The 23,974-nt window shown below is 34.7% G+C and overlaps 1 protein-coding gene across 3 annotated transcripts in view; it reads right to left on the bottom strand.

Moving 5' to 3' along the window:
* LARP1B (La ribonucleoprotein 1B) overlaps window positions 1–23,974 on the bottom strand; it is a 130,077-nt gene that overhangs the window by 8,113 nt on the left and 97,990 nt on the right. For 2 of the 3 annotated variants that reach the window (XM_036852540.1, XM_036852541.1), the window contains exons 13-16: window positions 15,717–15,943; window positions 15,155–15,261; window positions 1,225–1,373; window positions 739–883 (exon numbers count right to left, since the gene is read on the bottom strand). In XM_036852540.1, coding sequence (XP_036708435.1) covers window positions 739–883; window positions 1,225–1,373; window positions 15,155–15,261; window positions 15,717–15,943 — 628 coding nt within the window. The remainder of the gene's footprint in view (window positions 1–738; window positions 884–1,224; window positions 1,374–15,154; window positions 15,262–15,716; window positions 15,944–23,974) is intronic. The other variant, XM_036852539.1, reaches the window with a different exon arrangement.

Raw genomic sequence — 23,974 nt, 5'->3', positions numbered from 1 at the left:
CAAGGAATCTTAACTGGTTTGGCTCTAAGCATGTAACAATTTGGGGACATATATGCACATCCAAGGGAAATCTGTAATGGTAGGGGCAAGTGAGAGAAAAATCTGTCTTTCAAATTACATTTGGCCTTTGTACCAGCCCCTAACATGGTTCCAAACATGATACCCACAAACTTGTGTAGTCCCCTCCTACATTATACCAGGGTTGGTCTGTGTGAACACTAGAATATGGCAGAAGTGATGTCACTTTCAAGTGTAGGTTAAGTAAGACACCGAAGCGTTCATCTTGGAAGTTCTCCCCCTTTCTTAGATCATTCACTCTGGGTGAAGTCACATTGTGAAATGCCCTATGGAGAGACCTACGTGCCAAGGTACTGAAGCCTCCTGCCAATATCCAAGTGAATGAGCTTGAAGAAGATCCTCTAGCCTGAGTCAAGTCTTCAGAGACTGCAGCCCTGTCCAATACCTTGACTGCAATCCTATGAGAGAACTGAACCAGAGCCACCCAGCTAAGCTGTTTCTGGAGTCTTGACCCTTAGAAACTATGAACTAATAAATGTTTGTTGTTTTAAGCGTCTGCGTTCTGGGGTAATTTGCTATGCAGCAATAGAAAACTAACACAGTCCTTCTCCCAGTTATCACGTGGTACTTTCACAGTTCAAAATCAGGCTACTTCCGTACTAGTGTTTAGTATTTTTAAAAAATTCCCTCCAAGTGTAAAAATATGAGAAAATATTTGACCTGTAATTTTCTTTTGCATCTTCCCAAGCAAGTTGTCTAAATTCCTCATACATTGTTTTATTGAAGTGATCTCTGAGGAAAAAGGACCAGAAACGAAAGAGCGTATTCATTTCTTGGGACTGGCCAATTCCCAAGTGTTTTCTCTCTGGAAAAAGTCAAAACAGCAGACGTTTTACATAACGTAAAATAAAGAAAGCTGAAACATATTAATACCCAATTGGGTTTCTTTTAAACAAAGAACAAATAATCCATTTTCTGACTCACTGCTCAAATTTAAGCATTTGTCAAGAGTAACAAGAATATAGTAAGTTTTATTTCCTAATGTGTCTAAGCTACAAAATACATGAATAAAGAATATATATAAACACATTTACTTAAGGCAATTATAACAAAAGACTATTTTAACCTGATATTAAATGTCACAATTTGAATTTTTTAGAATTATGTTTTAATTTTAAAGATAGCTATATAAAGGAAGGCTCTTACCACTTAGGCATCTTCTACGATACTTGTGGTACACTTGTTGGGTAAAGCCATTTTCCTTCAAAAGTTCATGAGAAGGGTGCTGGAACTTTGGGAATGAATGAGGAGTACATACTAGCGGTGCACCTTCTGAAGGCGAAGCATTTGAACTGCTGTTTGAGGAAGGGGAAAAAAGCCTTCAAACTGAAATATCAAGAACCAAGTGTTTAAACCAATTTGTACTACTTGTTTACTGAGAGTCTGAGCAGTGGAAAAGGCACTAGTCCCCAAAACTCTCCTAAACTAATGATACACAGATCTACATATGAATTGCTATCTATGTTCAACACATGGGTAAATTCAGAACTTGATAAAGGACATGGTCATAAATTCTCAAACTAAAACAATAAGTAGAAGCAGATAACTGACTAGCTAGCTTACTCTTCTCCTCCAGATCCATTATTAATTTAGTTTATATTTGTTTTTTTCTTATAGTACTGGGGAAATTTTCCATTTTCATGAGTAATTAGGTTAATGATATAAATTGAATAAGTGGATAAAATCTGGCACAAAGGCAATATTTTCATTATCCTGAAGACATACCTGTAATTCTGTAAATCAATTTCACTTCTGAAATTTCGCCTATATCTATCTTTTCCTTTTCATCTTCACTCTGTTATTCAAATTGAAGGTTTCCTCCTCTTTCACTTGAACCTAATTGGTCTCCCTTGTTTTTTCAATCTCCCTCCTCTATACTGCCACCAAAATGATCTTCCTAAGACTGCTCTAAATCAGTGGTTCTCAATGTGTGGTCTGTAGATGCTTGGAGGGGTTCCCAAGAACCTTCCAGAAAGTTTGCAAGGTCAAAACTATTTTGACAACAATACTTAGACATTATTTGCCCTCTTCACTGTGTTTACATTTGTACTGATAGTACTAAACAATGGTGTATAAAACTGCTGATGCAAACTGAGGCAGTGGCACCAAACTTTCTTACTAGTGATTATATTGTTCACTGCTATGTACTTGAAAAAAAGTTTTTAATGCCAGTTTCACCTTAAGAGTTCCTTGATGAAGCAAAAAAAAAAAAATTAACTTTATGAAATCTCAACACTTGAGTACGTCTCATTATGTGTGACAAAATGGGACAGAAGCTTTAGTTTTGCAAAATGAGAACATTCTGGAGATATTTCACAACAACGTGAATATACTTAACACTACTGAACTGTACTCCTAAAAATGGTTAAGATGGTGAATATTCATGCTATGTGTTTTTTATAACAATTAGGGGGAGAAACGCACTTTGGCAGCATATCAATAGATGATGGCTGTTGTTATGGACTAAATGTTTGTTGAATTCCTAACCCCCAATGTGACGGTACTAGGACATAAATAAGTCATGACAGTAGAGCTCTCATGAGTGGGATAAGTGCCCTTATGAGAGGAGACACAAGAGAGCTTCCTTCTTCTCTCTCTGCTCTCTGCCATGTGAGGATACAACAAGATGGCCATCTGCAAACTAGGAAGCAGGCCCTCACCAGATATGGGATCTGTTGGCACCTTAATCTTGGATCTGTGAGAAATAATTGTTTGTTGTTTAAGCTCCCCAGCCTATGGCATATTTGTTTACAGCAGTACTAACTACAACAGTTGTCTTAAAGCACGCATGCGATAAAAATTGTGAGCTGAACTGTTTTTTTCATGGAATACCATTTTTAATTAGAAGACTAGCCAACAAATTATGGTTATTCAGGCTTTGTTTTGTGTCAGACATTTCTTGAAAATGAACAAAATGAGTCTGTAACGTTCAGGAAAAATTCGAGCTTTCATGCAAAAATAAGATTTTGGAAACTCGGTATTTGTCACCATGAGCCTAGTAATTCCCCACTCATACCTAAACACTTATCTAATGAAATCAGTGCTGGGTTATTTTTAGGAGTTTGTGTGTGTTGTAAAATATATATGATATTTGTAATTTTAGCCATTCTTAAGTGTACTACTCATCAGCATTAAATATTCACAATGTTATATAACTCTTACCACTACCTCTACCAAAACCTTCTTTATCATCCCCAACAAAAACTCTATCCATTAAATAATGAATAACTCTTTCCCTTTCCCTGCAGTCCCTAGTAACCTCTATTTTACTTTGTCTTTGACTATTCTAGGTACCTCATATAAGTGGAAGCATACTATATTCATCCTTCTCAGTCTGCCTTATATCACTAAGCATGTTCTCAAGGTCCATCCACGTTGAAGCTGAAATCAAAATTTCATTCTTTTATATGGCTGAATCATATTCCATTGTATGTATATACCTACTATGTTTATCTAGTCATCGCTGATGGACTCTAGTGTTGTTTCCACCTTCTGGCTATTATGAATAATGCTGCTATAAACATGGCATAAAAATATCTGTTCAACTCCCTCTTTTCAATTCTTTTGGATATATACCTAGGAGTCAAATAGCTGGGTCATGTGTTAGTTCTATGTTTTACCATTTTGAGAAAATGCCAAACTGTTTTCCACAATGGCTGCAGCATTTTATATTTCCAAGAGCAATGCACAGGGTTCTAATTTCTCCACATCCACACAAACATTTGTTTTCAGTTTTTTTTATTATACGTATCTGTATTAGTCAGCTCAGCTGCCATAACAAGATACCACAGACTGGATGGCTTACACAATAGAAATTTATGTTCTCACAGTTCTAGAGGCTAGAAGTCCAAGATCATAGTGCCAGCAGTGTTGGTTTCTGGGGAGGCCTCTCTTCTTGGCTTACAGAGAACCACCTTCTCATTGTGTCCTCACATGGCCTTTCCTCTGTCTACACGCAGAAAGAGAGAGATCTCTGGTGTCTCTTCCTCTTCTTACAAGGTCAGATTAGGGCCCCATCGTTATGGTTTCATTTAACCTTAATTATCTCCTTAAAGGCCCTATCTCAAATACAGTCAAGCAGGGGGGTTAGGGTTTCAGCATACAATTTCAGAGAGACAAGTCAGTCCATAACACCATCCTAATGGGTATGAAGAGGTATCTCATTGTGGTTTTTGATTTGCATTTCTCTAATGATTAATGATATTGCACACATTTTCATGGGTTTATTGGCCACTTGTATATCTTCTCTGGAGAAATTCTATTCAAATCCTTTCCCAATTTTTGAATTGGGTTTTTTGGGAGACTTCTGTATATTTGGAATATTAACCCCTTATCGGATATATAATTTGCAAATATTTTCTCCTATTCAGTAGGTTGTCTCTTCACTCTGATAGTTTCCTTGATACACAAAAGTTCGTAATTATGACGAGGTAAAATTTATCAATTTTTCTCTTTTATTGTCTGTGTTTTTGGTGTCATGCTCAAGAAACCACTGTCAAATCTAGGGTCATAAAGATGTTCCCCTACATTTTCTTCTAAGAGTTTTATAGTTTTAGCTCTTAAGTTTAGATCTTTGATCCATTTTAATTTTTTGGTATCTGGTATAAAGTATGGATCCCATCCTTTCACACACTGGATATCCAGTTTTCCCGGCACCATCTGTTAAAAAGATGACCCTCTCCTTCACTGAACAGTCTCAGCACCCTTGTAGAAAATAAACTGACCATATATGACAGAGTTTATTTCTAGACTCTCTATTCCATTGGTCTATACGTCTGTCCTTATGCCAAGACCATACTGTTTTAATTATTGTAGCCTTGTAGTAACTTTCAAAGTTGGGAAGTGTTGGTCCTCCAGTTTTAGTCTTCTTTTTAAGGTCATTTGGGCTTTTCAGGGCTCCTTGCAATTCCATGTAAATTTGAGGATCAGCTTTTCCATTTTTGTGAAAAAGGCTACTGGAATTTTTGTAGGGATTGTGTTGAATCTATAGATCACTTTGGATTGTAATAATGTCTTAACAATGTGAAGTTTTCCTATCCATGAAAATGGATTGTCTTTCCATTTATTTAGGTCTCCTATAATTTTTTCAGCAATGTGTTTTGTAGTTTTCAGTGTATAAGTCTTTCACCTCCTTGGTTAGATTTATTCCTAAGTATTTAATTTTTAGATGCTAATGTAAATAGAATTGCTTTCTTAATTTCCTTTTCAAATCGTTCAATGCTGCATATAGAAACACAACTGATTTATGTGTATTTTGTACAGTGCAACTTTGCCTAATTTGTTTATTAGCTTCAGTTTCTTTCTTGTTGATTCTTTGGAATTTTCTATTTATGGAATCATATTATTTGTGACTAGAGATAGATTTACCTCTTCCTTTCATATTTGATGTCTTTTCTTTCATTTTCTTCTCTATTAGTTCCGGCTAGGACTTCCAGCACAACAGTGAATACCAATGGCAAAAGCGTGTATCCCTGTCTTGTTCCTGATCTTAGGGGGACAGCTTTCAGTCTTTCACCATTGAGTATAATGCCAGCCATGGGTTTCTCATAAATGCTTTTTTCATGTGAGGAATTTTCCCTCTAGTCCTAGTTTTCTAAGAGGTTTTAATCATAAAAGGATGTTGGATTTTGTCCTTTTCTATGTCAATTGATATGATTATGTAGTTTTTCCCTTAGTTCTATTAATATGATGTATAATGTTGATTTTCTTGTATTGAACCACTCTTGTACTACTGGGATAAATCCCGCTTGCCATGGTGAATAATCCTTTTATTATGCTATTGGATTTCATTTGCTAATATTTTGTTGAGGACATATGCATCTATATTCATAAGGATACTGGCATATAATTTTATTTTCTTGTGATATCTTCATCTGGTTTTGGTATTAGGGTAATGCAGGCCTCAGAGAATAAGTATTCCCTTCTCTTCAATTTTTTGAAGGAGTCTGAAGAGAGTTAGTGTTAATTCTTCTTCAACTATTTGGTAGAACTTACTAGTGAAGCAATTTGGCCCAGAACTTTCTTTGTTAGGGATTTTTGATTCCTGATTTGATCTCTTTACTTCTTATAGGTGGGTTGAATCTTTTATTTCTTATTGAATCAGTTTAGGTAATTTATATGTTTCAAGGAATTTATGCATTCCTTCTAGGTTACCTAATTTGTTGATGTATAGTAATTTGTTCATAGTATTCTCTTAGAATCCCTTCTATCTCTATAAGGTCAGTAGTAATGTCTCCATTTTCATTTCTGATTTTAGTTACTTGTATCTTCTTTTTTTCCCTTGGCAGTCTAGCTAAAGAAAGGCTTGTCAGTTTGTTGATCTTCTTAAAGAACCAACTTTTGATTTCACTGATTTTCTCTACTGTTTTACTCTTCTCTATATTGTTTATTTTTACTCTAATCTTTAATATTTCTTTCCTTCTGCTATCTTTGTTTTTAGTTTGCTCTTCCTTTTTGAATTCCTTAAGGTAAAATGTTAGGCTACTGATTTGTGATTTCTCTTCTTTTTAAATGTGATTTCTCTTCTTTTCTCTTTTTTTCTCTTCTTTTTACATCTATAATTTTCCTACACCCATAAGATGTGTAGTATGCTGTTTCCACTTTCATTCATCTCTAAGTACAGTCATCCCTCGGTATTCATGGAGGATTGGTTACAGAACCCTTCATGGATGCGAAACCCATGGATATGGAGGGCCAACTGTATTTTCTAATTTCCATTGCAATTTCTTCTCTGACCATGGGTACTTAAGAATGTGTTGTTTAATTTCCACATATTTGTGAATTTTCGTTTTCCTTCTGTTAGGGATTTCTAACATCATCCCACTTGTGGTCAGAGAAAGATACCTTGTGTGACATTTCTTTTAAAATCTATTGAAACTTCTGTTACGGCCTAACATATGGTCTATTGTGGAGAATGTCCCACGTGTACTTATGCATTTGTATTCTTCTATGCTGGGTGAAATAGTCTATAAATGTCTGTTAGGTCTAATTGGCTTATTATGTTGCTCAAGTCCTCTATTTTGTAATCATCTTATGTTGAGTTGATCTATGCATATTGAAATCAGGTATATGAAATCTCCAACTATTCTTGTAGAACTATTTATTTCTCCTCTCAATTCTGTCAATTTTTGCTTCATATAACTCCCGAGGGGCTGTTATTAGTTACATAAATGTTATAATGAAACTCTATTAATATATAATGTCCTTACTTTTGTAATCTTTTTGGATTAAAGTGTATTTGTTGATATTAAAATAGCCACCCCAGCTCTCTTAAATTTGCATCTTTTCACTTTCAATCTATTTGTGTCTTTGAATCTAACATGAGTCTCTTGTAGACAGTATATAGTTGGATCATGTTTTTAATCCATTCCTCCAATCTCTGCCTTCTGATTGGAAAATGCAATCTATTCATATTTAAAGTACTTACCGGTAAGGAAGGACCTGCCATTTTGTTATTAGTTTTCTATATGCCGTATAGATTTGCTGTCCCTCCTTTCCTCTCTTATTGCCTAACTTTTGTGTTGTTTCTTTTCCTTTTGAATAAAATATTTTGATCCCTTCTCATTTCCTTTTACATATATTCTATAGATATTTTCTTTGTGGTTATCATGAGGATTACATTAACAAAAACTCTGCTCTTATACACCTCTGTTCCCCACTTTCTGTTACTGATGTCATAAATTGCATCTTTATACACTATATACCCAACAACATAGATTAGTAATTTTTTAATGCATTTGTCTTTTAAATAACATACAAAGTAAAAAATGGAGTTACAAATTAAATTACAACAAAACTCTTACCAAAGTTCTTTCTTTCTTCAGATGGCTTCAGTTACTGTCTAGTGTCCATTCATTTCAAACTGAGGACTATCTTTAGCATTTCTTGTTGGGCAGATCTAGTGGTAATGAACTCTTTCAGATTTTTTTTTTTTTTTTTTTTTTTTTGGTATAAAGACTTTATCTTTTAGAGGAGTATTAGGGTTACGGCAAATTGCGTGAAAGGTATAGAGAGCTCCCTCATACCATCTGCGTGCCTTGCTCCCCACACAACAGCCTCCCCCACTATCAACATCCAGCACATCTCCCATCAGAGTGGTACATTTGTTACAACTGACAAACCCACACTGACACATCATAATCACCCAAAGTCCATAGCTACATTAGCGTTCTCTCTTGGAGTTGGACATTCTACGGGTTTGGACAAATGTAAAACGAGATGTAGCCATCATTATAGTATCATACACAGTATTTTCACCTCCCGAAAAATCCTGTGTTCCCACCTGTTCATCTCTCCCTCCCCTCAACCCTAGAAACAACAACTGGTCTTTTTATCACCTCCATAGTTTTCCTTTTCGAATAGTTGGAATTTTACACTGTGTAGCCTTTTCAGATTGGATCCTTTCACTTAGTAATGTGCATTTAAGGTTCCTCCATGTCTCTTCATGGTTTGATAGCTCATTTCTTTTTTCCACTGAATAATAGTCCATTGTCTGAATATACCACAGTTTATCCATTTGCCTACTGAAGGATGTTCTGGCTGCTTCCAAGTTTTTTGCAATTATGAATAAAGCTGCTTTAAACATCCATGAGCAGGTTTTTGTGTGGACATAAGTTTTCAGCTCCTTTGGGTAAGTACCAAGGAGGGCGACTGCTAGATTGTATGGTAAGAGTATGTTTAGTTTGGTAAGAAACTTCCAAACTGTCTTCCAAGGTGGCTGTACCATTTTGCATTCCTACCATCAATGAATGAGAGCTCCTGTTACTCCACATTCTCACCAGCATTTACTAGTGTTGCCAGTGTTCTGGATTTTCGCCATTCTAATAGGTATGTAGTAGAATCTCACCATTGTCTTACTTTGCAATTCCCTGCTGATAATATGATGTGGACTATCTTCATGTGCTTATTTGCCATTTATATATCTCTCTGGTGAAGTGTCTGTTCGTCTTTGGCCCATTTTCTAATCAGGTTTGTTGTTGTTGTTGAGTTTTAAGAGTTCCTTGTATATTTTGGATAATAGTCCTTTATCAGATGTGTCTTTGTAAATACTTTCTGCCATTCTGGGGCTTGTCTTTCCATCCTCTTGACAGTGTCGCCCACAGAGCAAAAGTTTTTCATTTTAATGAAGTCCAGCTTATTGATTTCTTCCTTCTCAAATTTTGCTTTTGGTGTCATATCTAAAAAGTCACCACCCAATCCAAGATCAGGTAGATTTTCTCCTGTTATCTTCTAGGAGTTTTATAGTTTTGTGTTTTACGTTTAGGTCTGTGATCCATTTTGGGTTATCTTTTGTGAAGGGTGTAAGATCTATGTCTAGACTTAATCTTTGCATGTGAATGTCCAACTGTGCCAGCACCATTAGTTAAAAAGATTATCTTTGCTCCTTTACCAAAGACCATTTGACTATATTTATGTGGATCTATTTCTGGGCTCTCCATTCTGTTCCATTCATCTATTTGTCTATTTTTCCACCAACACCACACTGTCTTGATCACTGTAGCTTTACAGTGAAGGCAGGTAGTATCAATTTTCTCACTTAGTTCTTCTCCTTAAAAATTATGTTGGCTATTCTGATAAAAAGGAACAAAACTGGGTTATTTGTGGATGGACCTAGAGTCTGTCATACAGAGTGAAGTAAGCCAGAAAGAGAAAAACAAATATCATATATTAATGCATATATGTGGAATCTAGAAAAAATGGTACAGATGAACCTATTTGCAGGGCAGGAATAGAGACACAGACATAGAGAACGGACAGGTGGACACAGGGCGGGAAGGGGAGGGTGGGACGAACTGGGAGATTAGAATTGACATATATACACTACCATGTGTAAAATAGATAGCGGGAACATGCTATAAAGCATAGGAAGCTCAGCCCAGTGCTCTGTGATGACCTAGATGTGTGGGATGGGGGGGGTGGGAGGGAGGTCCAAGAGGGAGGGGATATAGGTATACATACAGCTGATTCACTTCATTGTACAGCAGAAACTATCACAACATTGTAAAGCAATTATACTCCAATTTAAAAAAATAAATAAACAAAGGGAAAAATCTAAAAAAAATTTTTAAATTATGTTGGCTATTCTGGGTTTTTTGCTTCTCCATATAAATTTAAGAATCATTTTGTTAATATCCACAAAATAACTTCCTGGGATTTTTTATTGGAATTGTATGGAATATGTAGATCAAGTTGGGATGAACTGACATCTTGACAATATTGAGTCTTCTATCCATGAACATGGAGTGTATCTCCATTTATTTAGTTTTTTTATTCCTTTCATCAGAGAGTTTTGCAGTTTTCCTCATACAGATCTTGTACATATTTCGTTAGATTTATACCTATTTCTTTTGGGGGGGTGACAATGTAAATAGTATTTTGTTCTTTTTAAACATTTATTTATTTATTTATTTATTTTTGGCTGCTTTGGGTCTTCATTGCTGCGCGCGGGCTTTCTCTAGTTGCGGCGAGCAGGTGCTACTCTGTTGCGGTGCGTGGGCTTCTCATTGCAGTGGCTTCTCTTTGTTGCAGAGCATGGGCTCTAGGGGCGCAGGCTTCAGTAGTTGTGGCACACGGGCTCAGTAGTTGTGGCATGCAGGCTCAGTAGCTATGGCTCACAGGCTCTAGAGCACAGGCTCAGTAGTTGTGGCACACAGGCTTAGTTGCTCCGTGGCATGTGGGATCTTCCCGGACCAGGGCTTGAACCTGTGTCCTCTGCATTGGCAGGAAGATTCTTAACCACTGTGCCACCAGGGAAGTCCAACAGTAGTTTGCTTAATTAATTTCAAATTCTACTAGTTCATTGTTGTTACACAGGGAAGTGATTGACTTTTGTATATTAACCATATATCCTGCAACCTTGATGTAACTGCTTATTAGTTCCAGGAGTTTTTGTTAATTACTTATGACTTTTTACATATACAATCATGTCATCTGTGAACAAAGACAGTTTTATTTCTTCTTTCTAATTCAATATGTCTTCTGTTTCCTTTTCTTTTCCCTCAGGCTTTGTTTATCTCTGAATGTCTCCCTCAATTTTGAAGGGCAGTTTTGTCAGATAAGGAATTCTCAGTGGATGGGGTTTTTTCCCCCCAGCACTTTGAATATATCAGTCTACTGACTTCTGGCCTCTGAGAAACTGCCTGATACATTTACTAAGGACCTCTTGTATGTGATGAGTCTCTTCTCTCCTGCTGCTTTCAGGATTCTCTCTTTGTCTTTGGTTTTCAACAGTTTGATTAGTGTCTTAATGTGAGTCTCTTTGGGTTTATCCTACTTCAAGTTCATTAAGCTTATTAGATTTGTAGATTCATGTATTTCATCAAATTGGGAGCCACTATTCTTTCAAATATTCTTCCTGCCCCCTTTTTCCTCTTTTCCTTCTGAGATTCCCACAATGTGTGTATTGGGCTAGTTCATGTGTCCTACAGATCCCTTAGACACTGCTAGTTTTTTCTTCTTTCTTTCTATTCCTCAGACTTGATAATTCAAATTGTTCCATCTTTAAGTCTACTGATTCTTTCCTCTTTCTTCTGTTTGATGAAATCTGCTTTTGAGCCTTCTGGTGTATTTTTCATTTTAGTTATTATATTTTCAGCTCCAGAATTCCTTTCTGGTTCCTTTGTATAATTTCTATCTCTATTGATAATCTTGTTTTCTTCATACATTGTTTTGCTATCTTTGTCTATATCTTCCTTTATTTACCTCTTTGAGTATCCTTAAAACAGCTGTTTTAAAGACTTCGTTTAGAAAGAATGGAACCCAGGCTTCATCAGGTACATTTTCTGTCAATTAATTTTGTTCCTTCAAATGGCCCACACTTTCTTATTTCTTTGTAAGCCTTGTGATTTTTTCGTTGAACAATGAAGATTTGAACCTTATAATGTGGTAACTCTGGAAATCAAATTCTCCCTCTTCCCCAGGGTTTGCTGTTTTTTTTCAGCTATTGTAGGCTGCTTCTGTGCTGGGATAAGCCTGAGGTAAAAGCTTAAAGTCTCCTTAGGTTTTTTTCCGCATCTTTCCTTGGGCATGGGTGGTAATTTTCTAAATTTCACTCTATTAGTGGTTGTTTTCGAAAAAAAGAAAAAAAAAAAAAAAAGGACATTCCGACAGTGGGGATGAAACAATGGCTACCGGACTCTGTGTCTGTACCTTGTTGACCAGAGGCAGTTAGCAGTCAACACAGAACTCCAATATTTGGAGGACAAGGTCCTTATTGCCTACTTTGGATCCAGCAAGCCACACCAGAGGTGTGGGTTGCCATCTTCCCAAATGCCTGTCACAGGGCTGGGGCAGTGGGAGATGGCTGCTACTACACCAAAGGCTGATATCAACGAATACTAACAATTTACCAGACTCGCTTTCCCCTGGAAGCTTTAAGTGTTCAGATAGACTGTAGAGTTCCAAAATAGTCAATGCAGACAGTTTCTGCTGATACAGTTGTTGTCTAAGTGGTGAGACAGATTCCTGTTCCTTCCCATTCTGCCATCTTCCTGACATTACTCTCCTTAGTGGTTATTTTTTTTAATGTAATTTTTTTTTATTGTATTCTGAGATGTGTCATCATTTAAAAGCCCGCATAACTCAGTTAATCAATTTTTCCAAATGACCAATTCATGATGTTACAAATGCATGCATAGACAAAAAGAGCCATTCAAAGTGGAAGAAGTCCAATGGCTTTTAATGTAACAGAGTATGAAAAATTCACTGAGTAGAAGAAGGTCACTTATATATGGTTTAGATTCTACACTGCAACTAACTTTTAAAAAATTAACACTTGTTCAGCTTTAGTATAATATCAAAGAAGAATACCTACAATTATCTGAAAAGGCTATTAAAATACTCCTCCCTTTCTTGGATTTTATTCCTCTACTTCAACAATAAAAAAACAAATTATAAGATTAAATATAGAAACACATGAGAATCCAGTTATCTAATATAAAGGGAAAACATTAAACAAATATGCAAAACTTTAAAACAATGCCACTCTATTCAGGAATTTTTTTGTTTTGAGAAATATAATTATATTTCATAAAAATATGTCATTTATGTTAATATGTAATACGTTTATTATTGTTATTTTAAATGAATAAATATTTAATTGTTTTCAGTTTTACTTTTAAACTCAATTCAGTTTAATTTTTTATTTTTACATTATATAACTCCCATAAACAAAAGCTCTTTGAAGTCCTCAATAACTAAAAGGATAAAGAGGTCCTTAGGCAAAAAGGTTTGAAAACTATTTCACTGAACCATATCACTTTTGATGCTTAAAATTCATTACAAACAGAATGAGCCATGAATCTGAATTCATACCTAGATCCATCATAGAATTCTATGCTCAATGAAAATATCTTTCAAAATGAAAAAAAAGAAACCTTTTCCTGATAAACAAAAGCTAACAGAATTCATTGCCAATAGACCTGTGCAAGAAGTGTTTAAGAAATGAAGAGCATTGCAAATGGTAAAAATGAGAATACATTTAAAATTCCTTTTTTTCATGTTAATTGTTTTAAAAGATAATTGTCTAAAGAAAACTAATAACAAAATACAGCAGAAAGGACGGTAGGAAAAGGAACTTTACTGCAGTAAGGTTCTTATCCTATACGTGTAATGATATATTACTTGAAAATAGATTATATTTTAAAACGTATATTATAAACCCTAGAAGACCAGTAAAAAATAAGAGATACAACAAGAAGACAATAGTAGGGATAAAATAGAATCATTACAAAAACTAAGCTGATCCAAAAGAAAGTAGGAGAAAAGAGCAAAGAACAGATGAGACAAACAGAATATAAGACACTGCCAGCCACTGCCAGCACTGACATTAATGTAGATGGTCAAAGATATGACTGCTTACAGTGGGGGAGGCAGGGTATGCAGAGGGTACCGGGAGCTCTGTGTACCTCCCGCTCAAGTCTGCTGTGTAGCTACAACTCCTCTAAAAGACAAGCTGGCAAACAAAATCCACCCCTCATTATTGTAACTTCATACTTGCCTGTCATCTCTGAATTAAGCTCCAGAAAGGCAGGGACTGTACCTGCCTTGTTCCCTGCTACATATCAGTGCAACATTTTTCACCATTATCTACTGATCTCTAAATATACTGCTCTGATAAAAATAAATAAATAAAAGAAACAAACTCAAAATGACTTAGAATACAAAATAACTATTCGTATACAATAGGTGTGCAAGAAGAACATATACACATTTTATCTTTTAAGGAAAATATATCTAATGAGAACAAAATGTAAAAGAAACAAATTAACATCCCTGGAAAGACATACTTGGAGATTTTCAGATCATGATACACTCTCCAGCTTTTCTTTGAAAGAAACTAACTAATCCTTCCCTTAACCAGTCAAAAAACACTTTTTCCTAAAGCTCATTTTCCAATTAGAAAGCTGATCAGATAATTAGTCTGAAAATATCTATACAAACACAAGATAGGTTTTCAAGAAACACAAAGCAATTAGTAAAATCACCTCTGCATCCACTCTACAGGACAAAACATAACCATACTTTTATAATGCACTTAACTGGCATTGTAAAAGGTTTGCTCTGTCATCTCTTTTGAGGTAAATAATAGTCTTTCTTTTTTAAATTAAAAACTAAAAGACAAACCACTTACTGCTAATAACCAGCTAATCTAAATTATTTCCCCCCAAAGGAAAAATTCCAAAATATTAATGTGTTTTATTTCCATATCCTTTATGTAGTTTTGCGTGGATTGTTTAGCACATTAACTCACTAAGAACCTACTATGCTACGAAAAATCTGGAATCTTTCCAAAGATAATAACTTTAATAGACCTAAATATTTTTAATTGAAGAGCACACATTTGTGAAAATTACTTTAAAAGGAAAAAAAAAAAAACAACTGTCCTACTGAATTATTCCTTAATATACTTATTGTAAAACTGTCCCACTTATTTCCCCTTCTTTGGCTTCTTTTTACTATTTTCTTGTTCTATTAATTTGCTAACATATTAATTCTTAAATGTTCCCAAATATCTAATTAGTACTGTTTTCAACAAATTTAAAATCAAGAACAAAGCAATGTTTGACAAATACGGTACCTGACAGAGGATGCTCTTGGCCCGTGATCTCTGGAATCCATTACCCAACCAACATGACACTCGAGAGGGGGATTTGTACTATGTCTTGTTTTTCTCTTTCTTGGACTCTAAGGAGAAAGAAGTCAAACATTGCAATTACCTTCAGTAGTGTGAACCTCACAAGTCAATTAAAAAAACCCTCTGACTGTAAACCAGCTCAAACATTTTCATATGGTGGATGACACATTATGAAATCATATGAAGTCACAAAACTCAAATATGTCACATACAAGTTACAAAACTTCACAAGGCCCTTTGCTAGGTTTCAACACAAGGATTCAAAAAATACAACTTAGAATGATTCCTCATTACACCTTCTGATCGTCTTTAATTAACACTACCCATTGTAAAGAAGTTATTCCTTAACCTGAGAAGACATCGCTATGGTAAAATATCATTTTTTAATGAATTCTTGCAGTCTAAAATATACATTATTTTTATCGTGATAGAAACTAAAAAAGTATCATTTTGTAATGTTGAAGTATACAAATGGCAGGCTTTACATTCCTGGTGTTTTGCGTACCTTTATATCAATGGCTTTGGGTTCTTTAACAACAGGATAAAATCTTGGTGTTTTGTTTGGATCTTGTAATCCAGGTGTTCGAGGTGTTTTGGGTGTCCTTGCAGGATAAATTCTAGGAGATTCTGGAACTGCTGTGGGTAATGAACAGGCCACTGTTGCTGAAGATATTTCTGAAACATCAAACAACTTCTGAGCTAATTCATCAGTCAAATCTGCAAAATAAAAAGCTGTTAAAAGGATTTAGGTGCTAGAAAAATATTTTACTTTGAGAACAAGGATAATTCTGAAATTCTCTATTCTCAGAGGATTTTTTCATCAGAAATATTTCAAATATATAAGAAAGAATTTTAAAAAACCACTTGTCTACATATCACCTACCCTACTAAATTTTAATTTTGCTTTATTTCTGACTTTTTTTTTAAAGAAAAATATGCTAAAGACCACTGTGTAACCTTTCCTAATCCCATTTTGCTTTTCCTCCTCAGAGATAACCAGGCTCTTAAATTTGGTATTTTTATCTATTATTGTATATATATAATAATATTATTTTGCATAATTAACTTTATATAAGTGGCATCACACTATATTATCATTTTGCAGGCTTCTTCAGTCAGCATTTTGTTTGTGACAATTATTCAGGTCTATTCATATGGCTTTGGCTTATTCATTTTCACTGCAGAATATCATGCTGTTATACACATATCAAAATTTATTCATTCTCCTGAAGACATCTGTGTTACTTTCAAAGTTTTGGTATAATCAATAATGCTGCAATGAACATTGTTGAACATGTATCTTTATACAGGTGTGAGCATTTCTCTAGGGTTTATAGCTGAAATGGAAATGCTGAGTCAAATGGCATGTGCATCTTCTGACTTACTAAATACTGATTGTCAACCTGCTTTCTACAGTTGTTTCACCAATTTATACTTCCAGCAGCAGCATGTAAATGTCCCAACGATTTAACATCCTGGTCAAGGCTGGGTTTTGTGTAAACTTTTAAATATTTTTTCCATCTCATGGGATTTAAAAGGTATTTGCATTTCTTTGGTCATTAGAGAAGTTGAGCATATTTTCATATAGTCATCACTCAGTTTTCCCTGTCGTGAGCTTGCCATTTATATCCTTTTGACTATTTTTCTATTGGGTTGTTTTACTTAGTTTATGAAAATCTTAAGATAAAATACTAAGTAAGCAAGCAGATGAATCAAGTAGTATTGTCAAAAATGCAGGCTCTATTTCTATGTGGTTTTTCTTCAGACTTATCAACTTCTTTTGATTCATACAATAACCTTTTGTTCACTTGACAGATATTATTGAGTACCTACTACTATATGCCAAGTACTATTCTAGAGGCAAGTTTGTAAACTCAAAAAGTGAACTTACCACTCTAAGACCTAATCTCTCTGTCTTGACATTTTCCCTCCTAATCCATTTTCTTTACTGTTGCCAGAATAATTATTCTGAGGAGCAAATTAGGTCATTTCACATTTCTACTTAAAAATTTTCAGCATTTCCCTGTTGCCTATAGGAGAAGTATAGGCTTTTTATCACGGCATATAAGACTTTCCTGATTTTGCCTCATCTATTGTCATTCTCCACTTCAACCTTGGTGCCCCAAATAGCAACCTACTTGTTGTTCCTGTTTTCTTGCTTCATATCTTTTCATACGCTTTTTCCTCTAACTAAAAGTCCCTTTCCTTCATCTTTTTACACCCAGTTAGACTCATATCCTTCCTTTAATACCCAGCATAAATGTTACTTTCCCTGGGAATGCATAGCATTCCTTAAACATCTTCTGTCAACAGAATTAATCAATTCTTTATTTGTACCACCTCTGCATTTTATCCATTTATTTTTAGATTTATTAAATTAAAATTTATTTTCTTACATATCATTCCATTAAATGCTAACAGTAAGTCTCAGTGCTTCCCTGAAAGCAAGGGCCAAAATCTAATGTATGTATACCAGGCTGTACAACTGTGACTAGAAAAAAGTATATCCCCACCCAATGACTGATAAACTTAACTGAATTGTGTTAATGCTGTTTTTCTGTATAGCAAAAAGATACACAATATCGGGGGTTAAAAGTAGGAGCATACAATGAAAAATATGGTAAATCCAGTGCCCTTGTAAAAGAAATATTCAAAGATCTAGGAGCAGTAACAACCCAGAAAGTAAGCTTCCTAGCATCTAGATTATGGTCTCTAAATTCAATTTCCCACTGATCCAGTCTCCTTAAAAACAAAAAACAAAAAAACAGTCTGAAGCACAAAGTATTATACGAGCCTAGGAAATCTTGAGCCAGAAAGCAATGAAGTTAAAAATGAAAATATTAGCATAGTTCATGAAAACATAGCAGCAAACTTTAGGGGACATCACCAGTGAAAACAATGACTGAACTGGATTAAGCACATCAAATAAATAAACCCCATGAGTTCATAATGATACTTAAAAACTTAATCATATCTCTGAGTTGTTAGGGCACCAACTCATTATTCTGAAAATGATAAATTGAATACAAAGAAATAAACAAGAATTTATCCTTCCTTTCTTGTAAAAATTGAATTCCAGAGTAAACAAAGAGTGGATAAAAAAAAAAATTCTTCCTTATAGAATTCTAGGTTAAGAAATACAGCAGAAATAATAGAATTGGAAGGTTAATATTTTGCAACTCTAATGAAATAGAGGACCAGGGGAATATTCATCAGTAGCTGCTAAAAGCATTTGGTAAAACGTTGAGGAGAAATTTCACGAGCCATGAAAGAAATAACTGATATACTGACTTCATTAAAATGAAAACCTTACGCTTTGCAAACAACACTGTCAAGAGAACGAAAAGACAAGCCACAGAATGGCAGAAAGTATTTGCAAAAGACACATCTGATAAAGGACTATTATCCAAGATATACAAAGAACTTTTAAAACTCATCAATTAAAAAAACAAAACAAAACAAAATCTGATTAGAAAATGGGCCAAAGACCTAACAGACACTTCACCAAAGAAGAAATACAAATGGCAAATAACACATGAAGATAGTCCACATCAGATATCATCAGGGAATTGCAAAGTAAGACAACAATGAGATTCTACTACACACCTATCAGATTGGCCAAAATCCAGAACACTGAAAACACTAATAAATGCTGGCAAGAATGTGGAGTAACAGGAACTCTCATTCATCGGTGGTAGGAATGCAAAATGGTACAGCCACCTTGGAAGACAGTTTGGAAGTTTCTTACAAAACTAAACATACTCTTACCATACAATCTAGCAGTCGCCCTCCTTGGTACTTACCCAAAGGAGCTGAAAACTTATGTCCACACAAAAACCTGCTCATGGATGTTTAAAGCAGCTTTATTCATAATTGCCAAAACTTGGAAGCTAGCAGGATATCCTTCAGTAGGTGAATGGATAAATAAACTGTCACATACCCAGATGATGGAACATTATTCAGTGGTAAAAAGAAACGAGCTATCAAACCATGAAAAGACATGAAGGAACCTTAAATGCCTGTTACTAAGTGAAGGGATCCAATCTGAAAAGGCTACACACTGGGTGATTCCAACTATTCGACATTCTGGAAAAGGAAAACTATGGAGATGATAAAAAGACCAGTTGTTTCTAGGGGTTGAGGGGAGGGAGAGATGAACAGGTGGAACACAAAGGATTTTTAGGGCTGTGAAAATACTATGTTTGATACTATAATGATGGCTACATCTCATTATACATTTATCCAAACCCGTAGAATGTACACCAGGAGTAAATGCTAATGGAACTATGGACTTTTGGTGACTACAATGTGTCAATGTAGGCTCATCAGTTGGAACAAATGTACCACTCTGATGTGGGATGTTGCTATAAAGAGGCAACATCTTGCACCAGATGGGTGATGGCTATGCAAATTGGGATCAGGGAGTAAATGGTTCAAACTGCTCTAGAAAAAAAGCCTTTAAAAAAAAAAAAAGGTAAAGGGAAACTTTATGATGAATGGATCAGACTGATAGCATCTAAACCCAATGACCAGTCATAACATCACTAAAAGTGAGCCTGAAAGACATCATATGATGCAATGGGAAGTAAACAACTCCTCCTAAGAAATAGTCTTGCCATCAGAAATATAAAAGTCCTGAATATACTAACTGTTCTATATCTAAATACCAGTTCACAGGAAACAGAGGAGATAAAGGGACATATGATATGAAGATACAATCAGATAAATCTGGATCATAAGAAATTGCATGACAAAGTAATCACTTTCTTCAACAAATCACTGGCGTGGAAAAACAAGAGAAGAGGAATGATTATAGATTAAAAGTGACTTAATGGTCTTATCAATCAAATGCAATGTGTGCATCTTGCTTGGTCCTGATTCAAACAACAAATTAGGAAAAGATATATTTCAGACAATCAGGAACAACAAACAAAAACTGGGTAGTAGATGATATTAAGGAATTATTGCTAATTTTATGTGAAATAATGGTACCATGAAAATTAATATATATATATATAAATTTGCAATATACAATGAAATATTTACAGAATAAATAATACGGTGTTTGAGATTTGATATGCAATACCAGAAACAGATGAGGAACAAGATACAGATGAAAAAAGAATGTCAAACTATTAACAATTGTTGAAATTAGGTGAGATGGGTACATGGGGGTTCATTAGACAGTTTTCTCTGCTTTTATTTTTATGTGAACATTTCCATATTAAAAAGTTATGTTTTATTTCAGTTTTATATTTATTTTATTCCTGGTTTAATTCAGTGTGAATTTTACCCACCAAGAAGAGTCCAGATATACCAATTTTGTGAAGACTAAGATCTATAGAGTACTTTTGTTATCTCAAAAGAAACATTTTACAAAATTTGTATAGCATACCATATACCAATTTATATTTTGACAGGGACTTCCCTGGTGGTCCAGTGGGTAAGACTCTGTGCTCCCAATGCAGGGGGCTCTTGTTCAATCCCTGATCAGGGAACTAGATCCCGCATGCATGCCACAACTAAGAAGCCCGCATGCCGCAACTAAGACCTGGCACAGCCAAAATAACTAACTAAATAAATAAATAAATAAAAAATGATAATATTTTGACAAAAAATTATCAAAAATAGTTAACACAATTGCAAGTACATAAAATATAGTAGATGTAAAAATTAAATTACTAGAAATATAGGTAGTTAGGAAATAAGAATACATTAAAAAAAATTTTTTTTTGGTTGCATTGGGTCTTAGTTGCAGCAGGTGGGCTCCTTAGTTGCGGCAGGTGGGCTCCTTAGTTGTGGCATGTGAACACTTAGTTGTGGCATGTGAGCTCTTAGTTGCGGCATGAATGTGGGATCTAGTTACCAGATCAGGGATGGAAACTGGGCTCCCTGCATTGGGAGCACAGAGTCTTAACCACTGCGCCACCAGGGAAGTCCCTAAAGTTGTTTTTTATCAAATATAAGCCTGGGATGATACATGAATATCATCTAGATATTATAACTTCTTTTTATCAAAATCATGGGCCATCTCTTGTACATGAATGTTCAAAATAACATTTTTCATAATAGCCAAAACCAAAACCAAAAAATCCAAATATCCATCAACTTCCAATGGAAAACAAAATGAAGTATGTCCATGCTATAGAACACTACCTCACAAAAAGGATGAAGTACAAATATAAGCAACAACATGGATTAATCTCAAAAATGTTATATTAATTGAAAGAAGCCAGACATATTGACTACATATCATATGATCCCATTTACATGAAATTTCTAGGAAGTGTAAAAACATGCAGACAGAAAGCAGGTCACTGGTTACCTCAGACTGAAACCGAGTGCTGAAACTGACTGCAAATGATCGTGGGGGAACTTTTATCATGATGGAATTTAAAAACTGAATTGTGGCACTGGTGTACAACTATACAGATTTACTGAAATTAATCAAACTATACACTTAAAGTGAGTTAATTTTATGTAAATTATACCTCAAGAAAGCTTTAAACCACAAAAGACCAGGCCATCTGCTCTTCAGGGAACCTCAATTGTGATTGACTACCATACAGTTTCTGCTAAAAGTTTATCAGAGAAGACTGATATTTCAGAGGATTAGGCTAAAGCACTGATTTTCAAAGTGTAGTCCCAACCAGTGGTATCAGGATAATCTGGGAACTTGTTAAAAATGCATATTCTCAGGTCTTACCTCAACTTACTAAATCAAGAAACTCTGGGGACAGAGTTCCTTGATTTAACAAGCTTTCCAGGTGAATCTGATACTTGCCAAAGTTTAAGAACCACCGGACTGAGGGGGCTGTGCTAACTATTTTGCCACTTAAGATTTTCCAAATTTTATTGCCACCAAATCATTGCACACCTGCATACCTGGACCATATGAACCTTATCCACATTCCCCATTGTCTTTATAGACAGGAATTGCCTTTATAAAAACAGAACTTAATATTATGCTGTTGGTGTTCACTGAAGGCTGATAATAAAAAATGCTACACGAGGACCGACATTCTATTTTTTTAATGTGAATAAAATGTCACTGAAGCAGGACTCAGCAAATTTTTTTCTGTAAATGCCAGATAGTAATTTTTTTTCACTTTTCGGGTCATAAAGTCTCTGTTAAAACTACTCAACCCTGCCATTGTAGCACAGCTATAGACTATATGTAAATGAATGGTATGGCCAGATTAGACCATGTCAGGCCAGTTTTGGCCTATGGGTAATAAATTTGCCAACCACTGAAACTGGATTTACACTTTGCCTGCAAAAAGTCATTATAACTATATTTCATGTATTCGATAAGGTAGAGGAAAGTATGAACACATCAAAAAGAGATACAGACAATAAAAAAAAGAATCCAATCCAACTTCAGGAGAAGAAAAATACAACAGCTGAGATTTTTCAAAAATACACCAGATGGGTTTAAAAATAGATTAGACACTGCAGAATAAAAGACTAATTAACCTGAAAGCATAGGATTAGAAATTGCCCAAAACGAAACACAGAGGAAAAAAAAGACTGAAGAAAAAGAAGAGGGCATTATTGAGCTATGTGACTTCAAGTAGCTTAATATACATGTAACTGGAATCTGAAAGGAAAGATTTAAAAGTACATTAAAAATTATTAATTTAAAAAATTTTAAATGTTAATTTAAAATATGGCTAAAAATTTTTCCAAATTTGGTTAAAAATATGTAAACACATAGATAAAAAACTCAATAAGCCTGGAAGAAAATCACATCAAGACAATCACAATTAAACTTCTTCCAACAGGTGATAAGGAGAAATAGTAAAAGCAGCCAGAATCAATAGCATTTATCCAATCTGAACGACAGAGCAAAACACAATTGGAAAAAACTAATCAAGCCTTAGGAACCTGTGGAACAACAATACGTCCTTGAGAGGAGAGAAAATGCAGAACCAAAAAAATTTTTGAAGAAATAATAGTTTAAAACTTCCCTAGTTTGGCTAAAGGCATGAACCTACACATTCAAGAAACAGAGAGAACCCCATCAAGGATTAATCCAGAGAAATCCATGGTCAGACACATCACACTCTAATTGCTAAAAACTTAAGACGAATAAAAATTCTTGAAAGTAGCTAGAGAAAAAGAACTCAATACAAGTAAGGGGACAGTCTGAATTACTACAAAATTTTTAAATCAGAAACTATGGAGGACAGAAAGAAGGGGCCTGACAGTTTTAAGTGCTGAAAGAAAAGAACTGTCATTCCAGAATTCTATATCCAAGGAAACATCCTTTGGGAATGAAGGTGAAATAAACACATCATCATCAGATGAAGGAAAACTAAGGTAAATAAATCATAGTCAGCAGAATTTCTCTCAAAGAATTGCTAAAGAAAGTACTTCAAACAGAAGAAAAGGATATCAGAAAGAAACTTGGAACATCATAAATACAGGAAGAGCAAGAGAATGGTAAAAGTATAATATAGATAATAGACTATTATCCTTTTAAGTTCTTTAAAACATACTTGATAGTTAAAAGTAAAAAATATAACACATAGGATTTTCAATTTATTTTCAAGACTATAACACAAAGAAACTTATATGGAAGTAAAATTTCTACATTCCTATTGAAGTAGTAAAATATTGATTCTAAATAAAATGAAAAGTTAAGTGTATCTAGAGCAACCTAATCCCTAGAGGAACTACTAAAAAGATAATTACACAAAAAAGGCATATATGGCCAAACTCACCCTAGATAAATTAAAATGTAATTTAAAAAATTACATA

The sequence above is a fragment of the Balaenoptera musculus genome, chromosome 5 (assembly GCF_009873245.2).
Source record: "Balaenoptera musculus isolate JJ_BM4_2016_0621 chromosome 5, mBalMus1.pri.v3, whole genome shotgun sequence".
In the NCBI taxonomy this organism is placed as follows: domain Eukaryota; kingdom Metazoa; phylum Chordata; class Mammalia; order Artiodactyla; family Balaenopteridae; genus Balaenoptera; species Balaenoptera musculus.
Note: the sequence above shows the minus strand (reverse complement) of the source record. Positions and strands in the feature narration are given on the sequence as shown.